Source organism: Mytilus trossulus, chromosome 2, assembly GCF_036588685.1.
Source record: "Mytilus trossulus isolate FHL-02 chromosome 2, PNRI_Mtr1.1.1.hap1, whole genome shotgun sequence".
Lineage (NCBI taxonomy): Eukaryota > Metazoa > Mollusca > Bivalvia > Mytilida > Mytilidae > Mytilus > Mytilus trossulus.
The window spans coordinates 89,695,909-89,713,457 of NC_086374.1; the positions used below are offsets into that span (position 1 = coordinate 89,695,909).

The 17,549-nt window shown below is 32.6% G+C and overlaps 1 protein-coding gene and 1 long non-coding RNA gene across 3 annotated transcripts; one reads left to right on the plus strand and one right to left on the minus strand.

Moving 5' to 3' along the window:
- The first annotated feature begins 3,436 nt into the window (after positions 1–3,436).
- LOC134708312 (uncharacterized) lies at positions 3,437–4,771 on the plus strand. Its single transcript, XR_010105827.1, has 3 exons — positions 3,437–3,733; positions 4,163–4,274; positions 4,695–4,771. It is a non-coding gene; the product is annotated as an uncharacterized LOC134708312 (long non-coding RNA).
- Positions 4,772–5,399: 628 nt separating this feature from the next.
- Positions 5,400–17,469, minus strand: LOC134708313 (queuine tRNA-ribosyltransferase accessory subunit 2-like). Of its 2 annotated transcripts, none has more exons than XM_063568753.1 (12): positions 17,378–17,469; positions 15,214–15,369; positions 14,756–14,837; positions 14,052–14,115; positions 13,306–13,410; positions 10,773–10,943; positions 10,084–10,183; positions 9,130–9,218; positions 7,973–8,081; positions 6,759–6,879; positions 6,260–6,385; positions 5,400–5,592 (listed from the first exon to the last, which is right to left on the minus strand). In XM_063568753.1, the coding sequence occupies exons 2-12, from the start codon at positions 15,329–15,331 to the stop codon at positions 5,430–5,432; spliced, it is 1,248 nt and encodes a 415-aa protein (XP_063424823.1). In that variant the 5' UTR covers positions 15,332–15,369; positions 17,378–17,469; the 3' UTR covers positions 5,400–5,429. The 2 variants fall into 2 exon arrangements, with proteins under 2 accessions (XP_063424823.1, XP_063424824.1); XM_063568754.1 differs by lacking the exon at positions 17,378–17,469 and adding an exon at positions 17,308–17,369.
- Between the last annotated feature and the right edge of the window lie 80 nt (positions 17,470–17,549).

Sequence of the window (17,549 nt, forward strand, 5' to 3'; positions counted from 1 at the left end):
ACGCACCGCCTTCACCGTTGGACCGTTAGGATTTTTCGAGTTCAACAGACTTCCATTTGGACTCTCCAACGCACCAGCTACGTACCAAATATTCATGGAGGAATGCTTAGGTGATTTACACACACGTATATGTTACATCTACCTAGACGATCTTATTATCTTCTCGAAGTCCATAGATGAACACCTTGTACGCCTAGAGAGAATTTTCCAGAGACTCCGTGATGTAGGACTTAAGTTATCACCAAAGAAATGTTCATTCTTACAGAGAAGAGTTAAGTACATCGGACACATTGTTTCTACTGATGGTGTAGAGCCAGATCCTGAGAAAGTGGAAAAAGTAGCCACCTGGCCAAGACCAAAGACCCCAGAGGAAGTACGCCAGTTCCTGGGATTTGTTGGCTATTACAGGAAATTTATCAGGGATTTTTCAAAGATTGCACGACCCTTAACAGATTTGATGCCAACGACATGTAAAAAGAAAACAAGAGGAAAAAAGAAACCAATAGAACCAACATCTTGGCACTGGAACAAAGAACAGAATGAAGCTTTTGAGACATTGAAGTCGCACTTGTCATCACCGCCGATTCTTGGTTTTCCAGACTACAAGAAGCCTTTTGAAGTGCACACCGATGCATGTCAGACAGGACTTGGAGCCGTCTTATACCAGCAACAGGGAGAACACAAGAGAGTTATAGCCTATGCCAGCCGAGGTCTCTCAAAGACAGAACGGAATTACCCAGTCCATAAACAGGAATTCCTAGCACTAAAGTGGGCAGTAACAGAGAAGTTTGGAGATTATCTGCAGGGAAACAAGTTCACCGTCTACACAGATAATAATCCATTAACGTATGTATTGACGTCTGCGAAGCTTGATGCGACAGGTCACAGATGGATTACTGCTTTAGCTGCCTTTGATTTTAACATCATATACAGACCAGGCCGTAACAACGCCGACGCTGATGGGTTATCAAGATTACCAGCGATTATCAGTCAACAAGATTGCACACCGGATATACATGGAAAAGAAAGTATTAAAGATCCAACAAACATCTCAACAGAAAGTGTGAAAGCTATTTGTAGTTCGATACAACGACAACCATATGTAGAATGTCTTGCAGTAACTACAAAGGATTTTGCTAGTAAAGTGGATACAGCAACAACCAAAAAGATCGACATCAGAGAAGAGCAACTACGTGATCCAGTGATAAGAACTTGGATAGATTATCTATCGCATGGACAGAAACCACGAAAGGAAGATATACCGTCTTCACCTGCACATAACCAGCTCTTCGCCAACTTTGACAAACTGGTTATACAGAATGGAATCCTTTATCGTAGAACAACTGTTAATGGAGACACAAAAGATCAGCTTGTCTTACCAACTTCACAGATAACATCAATTCTACGTTCTCTTCACAACGACATGGGTCATCAAGGTCGTGATAGAACAACATCTTTAGTGAAGGACAGATTTTATTGGCATGGAATGACAAAGGATATAGATGAATGGATTCAGAAATGCCCAAGATGTTTAAAAAGAAAACAGCTACCTAACCAAAAAGCTCCATTGACGAACATCCGAACAACACAACCAATGGAAATAGTTTGTATGGATTTCCTTACACTAGAACTTTCGAAAGGTGGTTTCCAGCACATCCTGGTAATAACCGACCATTTTACAAGATACGCACAGGCGATACCGACTAGGAACATGAGTGCAAGAACAACAGCAGAAGCGTTCTTTAATAACTACGTGGTACACTATGGTCTTCCAGAACGCATACACTCGGACCAAGGAGGAAACTTTGAAAGTCGTTTAATGAAAGAACTTTGCAGTATAACTGGTGTCAAGAAGTCAAGAACAACTCCATACCATCCCATGGGTAATGGCCAATGCGAACGTTTCAATCGCACATTATTGAGTATGCTTGGCACATTACAGAATCACCAGAAAGCCGATTGGAAATCATACCTTGGTCCAATTGTTCACGCATATAACAGCACAAAACAGGAAACAACAGGATTTTCACCATTTGCTCTGATGTTTGGCAGAGAACCACGCATGCCTATAGATCTTGCACTAGGAATAGAAACAACGAAAGAACAGAAGACAAATACGAAGTATGTTGAGAATTTAAAAGAAAGACTGAAGAAATCTTATGAGTTAGCTACGAATTCAGCAAAGATAGCTCAAGGACGTCAGAAGAAACACTATGACAACAAAGTGCGTGGAGCCATATTACATCCAGGCGACCGAGTACTCGTAAAGATTCTGAGTTTCGATGGAAAGCACAAGCTGTCTGATAAATGGGAGAATGACAGCTACGTCATATTAGATCAGCCTAACTCCACTATCCCAGTCTTTACAGTGAGAAAGGAAAGCGGACATGGCAGAAAGAGAACCTTACATAGGAACCTTCTTTTGCCTATTGGTTCAGTTTCCATCGATGAAGATGAAGAAAAGGAGAAGCCTAGACCTACTCCTGCACCACGATTAAGACCCAGGAAGAATAAAGAAATAGATCCACAACCAACGCCAAGTCTTCATGATAGCACTCTGACAAGTTCTGATGAAGAAAATGATGACGATTATTTGGTTTATGTGGTTACAGAACCTGATGTTGAAGACTTAAGTGCTCCACACAGTACTATTGATGAGTTAGAAGCGCAGGATGATGATGATACCGTTCAGGACGAGGATGATGACGATCAGGAACACGTTGCTGAACAGCAAGATACTAGAATTGAGGGTGACGACCTTCCATCTGAAGAGAGTAATACAGTTGATCCAGTACTTGAGCCTGATGAAGTGTCAGAGACCGAACATCAAGAAGCTGACATTTCATTACTTGATGATACAGAGGAACCTGGGCAAGACGACACTGTTGATGAAACAGTAGATAATGTAAGTCAACCGGACATTGAAACACCATGGATAGAAGTTCAACCGAGAAGATCTGTACGTGCCAGAACATCGACAGCTACCACGAAGTATAAGGATTTTGTAGTATCCAAGAAGAGTCAGCCACAACCTGACTGGAAGAGTAGAGCCGATTATCTGAAGGATATTGCTTCTAGTGGTACTTTCAAAGGCATGGAGGATCAGATTCTAGCAAGCCTTTTGAAGATTGCCTCTGAGAAGTGATGGCATACTTTACAGACGATCAGTATTGATTACGAGGACGTCATATTTTTTCTCAGGAGGAGGAGAGATATTTTTGATGTCATGGAAGACATTATCCAACAGAGGGGAGGATGTGGTAGAGTGGATTTTTATCATATTAATCATTTATATATTTTATATGTTTCATAGGTTATTCTGAGACATCATTAATTATATTCTTTCATTTGCAGAGTAGTTTACTTAGTTTACCTTTATTCTATTGATTGCCTATTGATTGCCTATTGCTTATTCATTGATCAATAAATCTAACTGTTTACCTTGTAGCATTTACCTATTATTGATTTTACTATCAGTACTCACTGTTCACTAGAGTGTATAGGTTTTCTTGTATTCTGATTGGTTTATTAAGCCTTGCCCCCAGTTTTGGTGGTAGTTTTGAAAACAGTAATGGAGGATTGATGTCTTTGTTGTGATCCTGATATATTCGATTGTTTTGATGCACTTTGTGCTCATAGACTTTATATTGTGTTTGCTTAGTAGTTCCATAAGTTCTATGGATTAGTATAGTGAAGGAATTCATTCTGGAACAGGACATCATGACTTTATATGGTAAGTTACATTTTGTACTCTTTGAGGTGTCTTGGATGAACTGGATCCTTAACTTTGAAATGAATGTTTATTACATTCATTTTAGTAAGATTCCCAGCCCTATGAAAGAGTGTGCTTTGAGTGTTGTTTGAATCTGATTTATTTGAGAGATTTTAGTATAAATGTTAGAAAGAGAGATTTAATCTATTTTTATGAATGACCTTGACCTTTTGTCATGTAGTCATGAAATGACATTGGTATATCCAATGTGATGTAATTAACAGTACAATTGTACTTGTACTTTATGTTTTTAGTATTGAAATAAGATTACTTATTTATAATTGTGAATTCGAGATGAAAGATAAAGATTAGTATAATTTATTATGAATTGTATAATGCCTTTAAGATATTAAAGTCAGATTACTTATTATTGTCATACATTGTTTACAGAACCATATTTGATGTGAACCTCTGTTACCATTACTGTAGAAGTATGAAGATCGTTACTGTTAGTATTGTGTAGACTGTTGATGTTAGTTATTAAACTCAGTTCCACAGACTGGTGAGTTTATGTATACTTGAAATAGCATTATATATAGTGTTCATGTAAGACAGTGAAGAACATTTGATATGATATAGAGTTATCTACCGTTGATATATATATGCTATGGTTATTTGTAGAATATGGATTTACATATATCTATTTAGTTAATTGAAATAGTATTATATGATCTTGACATTATAGTAGTATGTTAAATTGTCAAAGCTGATGATTGTATATGAACGATGAGTGAATATTTGCAAGTGTTAATTATCATCAGGCATGTCATGTCACCTTGTGTATTGATATTGTATAAGAACTATAAACATTCAATGTTCTCATTTTATGTTGATCTGCAGTAATGTTATAATAACTGTAACATAGTATGATATAGTAGTTTTAGATTAATGTGTTTAATATGTATCTTGTTATATTTTGTAGGGTTTGTAATAATTATATGATTACATCATTGTTGAATAAAGAACCCTAGACTAAGATGAATTGGACTTGTTATTATTTGACTGTCCAGAAATCACCTTTTACATAAGAACGCAACTTTTTTTTGCTGTCGTATAAAAACAGATCAAAACACAAAAACTAACTATAACTACTGAACCATAAAAATGAGGTCAAGGTAAGATGGCACCTGCCAGCTGGACATGTACACCTTACAATCCTTCCATACACTAAATACACTAGACCTGATGCTTATAGTATCTGATATATAATATGGACTTGACCACCAAAACTTAATCTTATTCACTGAAATGAGGTTGAGGTCAAGTGAAAATTGTCTGACAGGCATGAGGACCTTGCAAGGTATGCACATTGAAAATAAAGTTATCCTATTACTCATTATAAGAGAGATATTATAATTAAGAATACTGGTACTAAAAATATCGTTATCTTTTTCTCAAGTTGTCACTGAACCATGAAAATGAGTTCAAGGAGAGTGGACATATGATAGTTGGAAACTTCAAAACATAAGGCATCTATATACGATATACAAAGTATGAAGTATTCAGGTTCTCTACTTTCCAAAATATTAAGATTTTAAGATGTAAGCTAATGCTTCTGTAGCAAGATCACTTTCCCTATGTCAAGCTTTCTGTGACAGAAGTTGCAGGCTAAACAATAAAAAATCTGTTAAGTTTTTTTAATTTATTAAATGATGTGTCAGCTGTCTTCTGGCTTCTGTATTGGTATAAGACTGTTCAGTTTATCAAAGCTGTCTACTGGCTTCTGGTTTTGTATGAGACTGTTCAGTTTATCAAAGCTTCCATCCTGTAAACATTGTCTGATCTGATGGAAGAATTCAAAATAATGATGGAAGTTGTGGCTGAAACAGAAAGAATTCAATACGTTATAAAAAGAAACAAAAACCAAAACATCTCCAATAGTAAACTGTACAGTTCAAGATAAATTGCTGATTATAAAAAAAGTCTTGTATGTTTGTATTTTGGAAAGAAGAGTAATAAATAATAAATCATTCTAACTGTATGATAAATATTTTCTGGAACAGCCCTTGATGTGTGATGTTAAGGTTAAGTAACAGTAAATGTACTACTGGTATGTCACAGTATTTTCTTAAAATGACCTTATGTTTCTTGCTAGCTGATCTAAAAAAAAAACATGATTATTTTTCATATTTGATATTTAGGACATCATTGATCTAAACCTGCATAACAGAATTTATCCTTGAAACTTTGTTATAAACATGCCATAATATCGGTTCCTATTTGAAAAAATATTCTATACCCTTAATTGTATTTGGAACTTACTGTAAATTCAGAAATTATTGCATGCATTTATTATTGCGATTTTGTCATTTTACACTTGAATGCGATTTTAATTTTTACGATTTTGAGAAAAATCCTGCTTAATTCAGTTGAAATATTACAGAATGCGAGTTTTAATTATTGCGTTTTTTTTGTTTGTCTTATGTGTATTATGAACCCTAATTCAGCTTAAATATTTCCATAAACACAAAATTTTAAATGACTTACATCATAAGTAAAACTGATGATAATAGTTCTGATGTGTTCAGTAAATGGTTGATATAAGATCTTGTAAAGTTCTGACAGGCATAACATGTGCAACCTTCTAACAACGGTCCAAAGTCATCTACATATCTGAAATAAACACAATATTCAAAATGTAAGGTATTTATTAAAACTTTTTTGGCTGTTCAATTACCAAGTTGTAATTCAGAAACTGCCAACCCTCCTGTTTTGTGGGAGTCTCATGAATCAGATTAATGTTCTAATCATATAGTAAGGAGAATTCAAGCGTCTTGATCAAAATTAGTGCTTGTGGAACTTATATGTTTCCAATGAAATTATTTCTGTAAATTGTGCGGATACTTAAAATTTCTCATAACTATTTTCAACAAGTCAAAGTACAATGTATTGAAAATATTTCGTAAAAAATTATATAAAAATTATGTCAAATCTGTTATAGTCAACGTTTTAGATATCAGGTTGACTAATTACTCAGTTAGCTTACTTTTTGTCAGCAAGATTAATTTGAAATCCAAGAAGATGGTCTCCATTGCCCTTCTGTTCTTCAGTACTGGCACATATATTGAATCTAAACACTAAACCACATCCTCTCTCAGTAACAATGTAAGGATATCTGATCTTTAGTTAAGGTATATTAAGATAATGAAGGTATAATTTAAGGAAATATGTTACATGAATCACCCATTGGTAATCTCAGTTAATAGTACCTTGTTGATAATGTTTTAGATTCATTAATAACATCTTAAGCATAAATTATATCTTCCTTATTGTGTATCTTCAAGTGAGAGTAAAAATGGAAAAGATGTGGGGACAGTGGGGTACAGAATATGAGATACAAAAACCCTATACATGTAACACAACCAAATATAGAGCTAGAAAGAAAATAACACAAGGTTTTCATATAAGAAGGTGAACTTTAGAAGTAACAACATATATCGATTAAACATAGTTGTACATTTTGCTGAAATTTTTTTCAAGTGGAAAAAATAATGCACCAAAATTTCAAACATATCCATTAATTCTAGTGCAGCAATTCAATATATGAGCATTTTTTCTTTAAAATTTCAGTGTACCTTTGAAAAACTCTCATGTTACATAAACTGAATGCTTCTGAACAAAATTAGTTTTAAGAATCTGTTTCCCATTCTTACATATCTTTGGTTCATAAAATTAAGAATGGAAATGGGGAATGTGTCAAAGACACAACACAAATAGGGAATGTGTCAAAGAGACAACAACCCGACAATAGAGCAGACAACAGCCACCAATGGACATAAATTGTATTTGTGTTGAATATCTGATTAAAACCATTTATAATGACTATTGTGTATATGACATAAGTTAAAATACAGATGGTACCAAAATCAGGAAAATTTTACTACATTGTATTTTGTATTTTTGAGGCAAAATCTGAATTGCAAATTAGGAAAATTCCAACAACATGCATGCATGTAATTGTGTGATAAACATTGTTAAATAATTCCAATTTCAACATTTACTGACCCTATATGTCTACTAATATTCATAAACATGAGAATGTATAATGTATTTGTTCAATTTTGAATTCTACCTATAATATATAGGTATAGCACAAGTTTACGAAAAAACTCCTTTTAAAATTTAAAAAATAAAACAGCAGGAATTTAATAATAATGAACATTTCCATTTAGAAAATAAACACTTTGATAATTTTTTATAAAGGATATGAACTATCAAACATGTCTATCCCCAATGCTATTCCTTCCATGACTTTATCTGGTCTCCAGGCATTCTGCATTAGTCTGGGTTTGTTCTCTGGTAAACATTCCTGTAATATCAATATAAAATAAAGAGATGTGATATGACTGCCAATAAGATAACCACCCAAAAGAGTCCAAAATGAAAGTAAATTTACAAGCAACCATATTGTATTTTAAATTTTACTAATTGTTTCAGTTGAGCAAATTTTTGATACATTCTTGAAATTGTGAATTACTTCATACTTTATTTGAAATAATCAAACATTGAAATTTATTATAAAAGGAAGAATGTTATTTAATAGTTTTAATTTTTGCGCTTTTCATAATTATTTTTATGCCCCATTTATGGGCATTATTTTTTCTGGTTTGTGAGTCCTTTAGTCTGTCAGTTCGTCTGTCTGTTCGTTCGTCAGTCCGTCTGGTGTCCGTTCGTCCCTCCAGCTTCAGGTTAAAGTGTTTGGTAGAGGTAGTTTTTGATGAAGTTGAAGTCCAATCAACTTGAAACTTTGTATACATGTACCTTATGATATGATCTTTCTAATTTAAATGCCACATTAGAGATTTAACCCAATTTTCAGGGTCCACTGAACATAGAAAATGACAGTGCAGATGGAGCATCCGTCCTTATTCTTGTTTTAAATAGAATAAATACTGCTGATTATCTAAATAGAATACCATAATAACAAATGGTCCTTTCTCTGATGCAGATTATGTCAACAAGTTCTCTTCCAATCAAAATACAGATTCTTGGGAGTATTTTGTTAGTATGATATATTCCATTAAGGTTGTCGCTGTAGAAATTCATTCAATTAACATTTTAACATAGATGTTTCAGAGAGTCAGATAAGACTTTGAATGATCCCCAGTAACTTATATCAAATATTCTTTGATTTGAACTACTGTAAATTCTGCATTTATTATTGCGATTTTGTCATTCTAGACTAATATGCACTTTCATTTTTTGCGATATTGAGAAAAATCCTATTGAAGTCATATACTAAATTTCAAAATGCGAGTTTAAATTATTGCGATTTTAACCATGTCGCAATTTTCGCAATAATTAAAACATCGCAATAATTTCTGAATTTACAGTACTTGTTTTGATGTTAAACTTACCATTGTTTTCTGACAAATTTCTGTTACTTGGCTGAAGTCAAACGTTTCTGTTTTTGGTCCATTGTTATGAAATCCTGCTAGTACAAAACCTGTTAAAGAAATACTCACTCTTTAAAAAGAAATTCATAATGCAGCAACTGACATTTTACCAATGGCGAATATTCAAAATAAAGTTTTTAAGTTACGTCAGTTTTCATATCTTATTCAAGTGATTTACATACATCTTAAATGTTATGGCAAATATCTTTTAAATTTCATCTGTTAATATTATTCACATGAATCCACTTCATACATTGTCTATATCATGTATATTATTCTGATGGACATTTCTAGCCTGACTCCATGTTTTACCCCCCCCCCCCCCCCCAAACAGAAATGATTTAAAGATACAAATTTATACAACCAAGTCATCATGACATGCAAACCTCAATCAATCCTATACTCATGCCATTGGGTTAAAGTTTTTTCTGCAACAGGTCAGTTAAATATGAATTTAAGCTAGGCAACTTAATAATTATATCAGTATTGGTCAGATGAAACAATAGGTGAAAATTACCAGAGTTCACCCAAACATTTTCTGCTTCAGTGTAAGCTTCAGATTTATATATTGACACAGAGAGGAAATTGCAAGAAATTTGCTCATCACTTATACATATATTATTTCATTTGTAAACTTTACTAAATGAACAAAAATACTTTTTCACTCAGCTATAGACATTTAACAACATTAAGCAATATGTCAGAAACTTTTAGCACTGTAAATTTCCAACTGGTCAGATTCTGGTTGAGATAAGGGTATAAACTGTATAGTAAGTTTTTTTATTTGAAAACCAATATGAATGTTGTTGGTTTTTTTGGTATAAAAATGCTTTTTTGTTTACTACTGTTTTTTTTCTTTCTATCATCTTTATCACTCTTAGAGTAGAAGTTGCAAGTAAAATAAGACAAGCTCACCATCTACATTTCTAGTAACAGTTTCATGTGCAGACTTCTGTCTTTCTTGTACACTAAATCCTCCCTCTATAACTCCAAACAGTGCTGTCTTCTGTAACTTCTGTATCAAAAGTTAACAAATTGTATTAATAAAAGCTAAATAAAATGGAGAAGATGTGGTATGATTGCCAATGAGAGAACTCTCCACAAGAGACCAAAATGACACAAATTAACATCTATAGGTCATGTACGGCCTTAAACAATGAGCAAAGCCCGTATCGCATTGTAAATGCTTGATATACTATGTAGTATCATATAGTAAGAAGTAATTTCCATTGATTCTTTTTACACATTGTTAAAGGGATTTATACAGTTTTGAGAAGGTTTTTGAAATAAAACAACTGTAAATTCAAAAATTTAAATATATTTATATATTTCAATACAGCCATATATGATGCCTTAGTTATTTATTTCTAAAATAATATTTTTTAAAATAATGAACACTCTCGATAATAATTCCCTTCGCCCAAAGCAAAGAGAAAGTAAACAAAGTTTGACAAAAAAATGTATGTGTCAAGGTAACAGAAGGTACCAGTAAATACTTGTCTGCTCTATGGTCAGGTTTTCTCTTTGACACATTCCCCATTTCCATTCTTAATTTTACTAGTTGCCAGACAGTTACTCTAAAAGACTTAAAGTGACACACAAACCTGAGAGCTTTTCCATTTATCCTGAATTTCATCAAGATAGTTCAAAGTTCTATCCATTGCTTTCAGTAATCGTTTGCGAGTAGAATCTTTATTTGTATCCCCATCATACAATGCTTCACAGATATCAGGTTGAAATGCTTCCTGGATTTGCATAAAGTGGTTGACATCTAACTTTACAATAAAAATGTTTTAAAACAATAGTAACATGTGTAAAGGTTCTTCATCTGATACATCAGTAACTATATCTATGTCTCACTTATACAGCTTAAAAAACATTAAAAAATGGTTCTACATTGGCTAGATGTATAAGGTGAGGGTTGAGATCTCACAAAACATGTTAAACCTTGATGCAATTTTGGGCCTGTCCCAAGTCAGGAGCCTCTGACGTTTGTTAGTTTTGTATAAATTTTAGTTCATTAATATGTCTCAGGTTTTAGTGTGACCCCTATTATTTTAATTGAACACATTTTTGTTTATGGATTAGCTGGAGCCTGCCTCCTGCTTTTGATTTTTTTTATATGAATTAAACAGGATTTTTCTCTATATTGCAACAATTAAAATCCAATTTTAGTCTAAAATTACCAATTCGCAATAATAAATGCACACAATAATTTACTGAATTTACAGTACACATTTATTGTAATTTTTTATCTGATGCTCACTAAAACTATTAAAAATAACAGTGTCTATTTAATTCTTCAATATAGTACAATTAGAAATTTAATACAAAAACAAAAGAGAGGAGAAATATAATATATTATTGTAAGTAATCCATCATTTTAAATACATAATTAACCTAATATAGCCTTTTCATTAAACATTTTCATGTAAGTTAGTATTTAAATCATATATTGTGGCCAAAATAAATAAATCACACAAATCACAATTGTTATCATTACCGAAAGATACCCAACGATGCTATTTCTAATTTTTTAATGTTTTTTGTTTCCATTGTTTTTGTGTTATTGGGATGATGTCTTTTGATTCCATTGTTTTTATGTGTTTTTGTGGGTTGTTGGGATGAAGTCTTTTGTTTCCATTGTTTTTGTGTGTTGATGGGTTAATGTCTTTTGTTTCCATTGTTTTTGTGTGTTGTTGGGTTAATGTCTTGTTTATGTAAATGAGGCCTAAATTAAAATATTGTTTGTTTGCCCTTTTCCGACCCTATGTTTTGAAACAGGGTAGGTAGGTAGGTAAATTATTTTATTTTTTCCCCCAAAAAAATAAATTGGCTCGGTATATTATTTGTCATGGGTAGGCAGGTAGGTAAAATATTTTATTTCATAGATCATGTAGATACAAAATCTGCATAACGTCTTTTTTGTCTGTTTTGTTTTTACAAATAAGTTTTCTGGGACTATTAGTTTTGAAAAAAAATATCATGTAGAACGTGAAGCTAATTCTTATGCACTACTATTTAGTTTTCAATTATCAAAATATAGAGCTGTGCCGCATATCTTCAACATTTATATGCCTGGAACTTTGAAGAGTTTGAACTTGCACTTATATTCTGTACTTCTGTACGTACCTTGTACGCTTGCCTAAAGGTTTTCTGTAAGAGATAATTTTGTACTGGTAGACATACATTACTAGTAGAAAAAGTCCATAGAGTGTAAAAAAAATTGTGCATGACTTTAATAGTTTCCAATAAAAATGTTACAAGACTTAAAACTCAATTGTCACTTATTTTACATTGCATTTTAAAATAAATGATCTGTATGGAAAACTTGGCGATTTTACTGCCAGATATTCTCCACTTTACAGGTTTTTGTCACTTTTGGTTCATGTCAGATATAAATAATATAGCGGCATCTTTAGCATAATCATCCTGATCTGCGGATCACAAAAGGCCATCCCTACATAGAATACAACGTCCGTTTACAAATTAGTTTGTACACACGTTAATAATTTTGTATCAAACGAACTTTTTTTGTAAATGAATCCTGCACTTTAAGTATAAAGGTACAGAGTAACGTACGTCATATCATGATTTCAGGAAGCGTTCAAAATCGATTTCAAACAAATGCTTTGAAACTTCAAATGCAAGTGTTCATGTCAAACGCTCAGGTGATACCAAACGGACTGGACCTTATACGTTAAAGATAAAACCCGAGGATTCCAGGAAAAAAGTTTTGAGCGGGAAATACAAATATAAGATTTTTGGTAGGAACGAAAAAATAAAATAAAATAAAATCTTGCTGGTAAATACAAATAAAATATTTTCAGGCGGAACGAATTTATAGGGTCGGTCGGTAAAGGGCAAACAAACAATATTTTAATTTAAGCCTGACACACATGCTTTTCTTCCTAATAATCCAAGTAACAAGATGATTTTTATTTATTAGCCTAATTTTGTTATCAATACATTATTTTAACTTTTTGTCTGGTATACCAGCAATATACCAAAATACTAATATCAGAAGGAAACATTTGAAAATAACACAAAATAAATTTCAGCTATATAAAACTTTTGAAAATAATATTCTGCTTATAAAAACGTCCAAAAATAGTATCAAAGGTGAAAAGGCTATACCTTATACTTCCCTCCCTTTGTCCAGATCGCTGTTCCTGATTTTTCATTGTATCCCGAAGGTACCTCTGTAGCTGGGTCATGTAATGAACAGTAAACTGCATAATCCTTTCATAAAATAAATAATTATTTTATACATATATACATTTCATAAAATTTCTTAAATTTCAGCATATGTATAACTCGTGTTATTCATACAGAAACAAAATATTTCTCCTATATCATCTTTAAACATAGGCCAATTAATAAAAATAAATGGATGTGTTGCTGAAAGAATCTAAAATCAAGTTTATAAAACCTGTTCAGATTTTTACTCCACAGTTTTGCAATCCTGTTGTTGGGCACTTTTTATCAATGGATTAGTTCATGTCATTAAAGGTTATATAGATATTGATATACAAACTGTTAACATAGATATATGGTTTGCCTATTTGTTATTTTGATAATGCAAATATTGAAATAAGAATAGCAATACTTTAACATGTAAGTTATGCAAAGATTTAAAGTCAATGAACCATGACTGAAGAAAAAGGGATAAACAATCTCCATGAAAATTAGATGTGCCTTTATATGCTAATATGTTTTACGGGTTGATACAAACCTATTACGCATTGGAAACACTGGACATTTAAAGTCACACTGTGGTACTATATGTCAGTAAGTCTTCCATATAATAGGGAAGTATTACTGATTTTTACAGACATATCTATTTTACCTGTGTTGAACTCACATTTAAAAAATATTCTTACCTGCATGCCACAAAAATTGGCAATTCCTTCCTTAAACTGTGACACAGCTTCACTATGTTCTGCCCTGGAGGAAAAAACATAAACAATCCATAATGATGGTGTTAGTTTTAAACAACATTGACAGGCTAAATATCTTTAAGGGCATGAATGAAAAAGTGAACATTATGGATCATGGGACACAACTCTGTTTATTCAATTGTTAAGTAGTATAACTAATTCATGATTTATATAATCACATTGTAAAATCATGAAATTGAATCTTAATGTACCGGTTTATAGCACAAAACCAAACAATGCTTTTTCTAATAAAATATGCAAATAAAACATGTTATTTCAAAAAGTAAAGGTTTTAAATAAATACAATGAAATTTAAAAACAAAAATCTGACTTCTGTTGGACCGAATTTTACTGTGCGTATTGCTGTGTGTTTGTTTTTTCTACATTGGCTTCAGATATAGGGAAAGTATATTTTGGAGTTAAGTAAAGTATATTTTGGAGTTAAGTATGACATCCATTATCACTGAACAAGTACACATTTTTTTTAAGGGGCTAGCTGAAGCACACACACCGTGCAGGATTTTCTCTCAGCATTGAACCGCTTGGTGGTCTTCTGTTATTTTCTGCTATTTGGTCCAGTTGCTGTCTCTTTGACATATTCACCATTTTCATTCTCAATGTTATAATTACTTGTTTCTTTGACTTACAGAGAACTTAAATACATGTGAGCAATGGGAGGAACTCTCTGTATCTTCTTTAAAACGTCTAACGTCAAATGAGGAGCATTGCCTAAAAATATGAAAACATATAAAACAATGTAAATGACAATTGGTATGTGACAATATGCCACTGAAATGAATGTAAACTATTGGATAAGATTAAATGAGAATTGAAATCACAGTGAATTATACATGTTGGAACTAAAAAACATAAGAGTGTGTAGCATACAATTTTTATTAGTGGTAGGCTAGAAGTCTTAAATAAAAATATAAACAAGTTTATAAATCAGTTATTAAAATGGAATAATAATTTTATTATAACAGAAATATTGTCCTTAAAACATACTTTTCATTTCCATGATACAAAACACTAACAATAAAGGTTTCTGAAAATTTCTTATTTTTTATAACTTTGCTTATTCTCAGTTCCATAATAAACAACTTACCCCCTCTGGTATATAACATACACATAGGAGTTTCTATACTTTTACTTCCATTCTTTCCTAGATCTGTGATAAGCCCTAGACGACAACCATTCTTCACATTCTGCACAGAAAACTTCATTTTTCTTACAGCTGTGTAATTCAAATCAGATGGGAATACTAAAAATAAAGAACAATGATAAAACATTATAAAATTTAAAGATGCAATATAGAATGTCATCATGCATGTCAGAGGGTGGATAGGACTTTTATCAGTACTCCAGGATTGGATGTTTTTAAGCTCGGGATTTCGTGATTGACCCTTTCAGGATACGGGAATTCTTTTTTTTCGAATTTCGGGATGTTGGGATATAATTTATTTAAAATCGGGATCTCGGGATTTCGTGTTTTTAAGTCTGGGATTTCGGGATCAGGACCCCTCCTATCCCCCCTCATGTATCATATACCGGTAAAGTTTATAAAAAAAAACTAATTTCCTAGTAAACATTGCTGCAGACAATGCTGTAGCTTTATTTGTTTTGCTAGAAATCATAAGTTTGGTACTGTCTTATCTCTAGGGGCTCTATGATCCAGCAATAAAACTAAAAACACAAGAGTTAAAAGGTAAAAACACAAAAATACTGAACTCCGAGGAAAATTTAAAAAGGAAAATCAAAAATCAAAAGGCAAAATCAAAAGTCCAAACACATCAAACGAATGGATAACAACTGTCATATTCCTGACTTGGTAATAGACAATGGACAATATATATTACCACAAACAATATTAAGGATAGTTGATGGCAAGTACATTTTACTTTTCATATACATGTATTATATTAATAAATAAAATATATGGTTGGCAGCTATAGAAGTTCTTGTATGCCAATTATATAATTATGTAATTAGTATTTTCAAAATCATAAGTTGTAAAAAATTTGTAACAACCCACTGTTCTTCATATTGTAATTGATGTCTTACTGTAAGCGTAATTTCATTCCACCCTGTTTTCATTCAGATAACTGTTTTTTGCTTGAGAATATTGGATGTAAATGAGTGCATGTAGTGTAAAAGCAAATGATAGTGATTTAATTGTTTTGTTAATACGAGACCATTTTTTTGTTTACATAAACATGATAAATTTATAGGTTAAAATCAAAATAGTTTTCAAGGCACCAGTGTTATTAATAGATATTGACATAGAAGACAGACTTCGGCAATCCAATAGTATGGCTTCACAAAGAGGTGAAAATAGTATGAAAGTTTTGGAAATCCTAGTGGGTCTCATTGGGGTCTAAGCGTGATGCGGGATTGCCGATATTTTGTAAGCGTGAAACGTGAAAGTCAACTTATTGTGTCGTGAAAACGGGAAATGAGGTCTTGCGGGACCCGGGAAATGACAAAAAAATGAGAATTGCTTACGCACATAGTGTAAGCGGGATACGGGAATCTAACAAAACAGTAAGGGGGATCCGGGATCGGTACCCCCCAATGAGACCCCCATCCTATGCATGTTTCCAAGCAACTGCTCTGTTTTAATGATGGATTCCTCTATGTTTCACACCATTGTTACCTCCATAATGAAAATATGCCCCTATCCAAACCCTGGCCCAACTAACCATGAAAATCCCTATCATGACAAAATATGCATGAGTATACACCTAATTGCTAAAAGTCCACCATTACTGGATATCACACAGGTTCCCGTAAAATTTTGACGTCATAAAAAAAATCTGACACCACAATGGAAAAGTGATTGTTTTATTCGTCAAAAGTTCATGAGGCTTGGTCAGCCGGGATTAGTGATAATTAAGGTGTATTCGAAACGGATGAAATATGGATGATACTTAAACATTTGACACTGCGATACAAATGCAGAATCCTACATTTCCCAGCTGCATTTTAAATATAGAAGAAGTATATAATTATATGTCAAGAAAGAGGCAGACAGATACAGATGTGATTCGTGAATGTACACTGTTTTAACAGTTGTTTCCTTCATGTTAGTAGGTGTGACATTTTGTTTTCAGAGTCGTACTTTTCTAAGAAAAATGTAAATTCTTGAAATCAGAGACATATAATACAATTATATGTCTCTGTTGAAATGTAACATAATTACCTAAAATTCAGTTTTTTTTCATACGGCCATACGGTTTGATTCTCTTTTAAATATTTTTACGTGTACTCACTGTACTACTTGACTTGTTTTGTGGTATTTGGTGAGTCCAGTATGAAGGGACCTTTAATTTCTACAACGAAATTATTCCAAAGAATGAAGCCAAAAAAAATAATACTCTCTAAAAGGTTTCTTAAATTTAAAATTTCAAAAATACATTGTTTTCAAACATTCAACAATTTCCA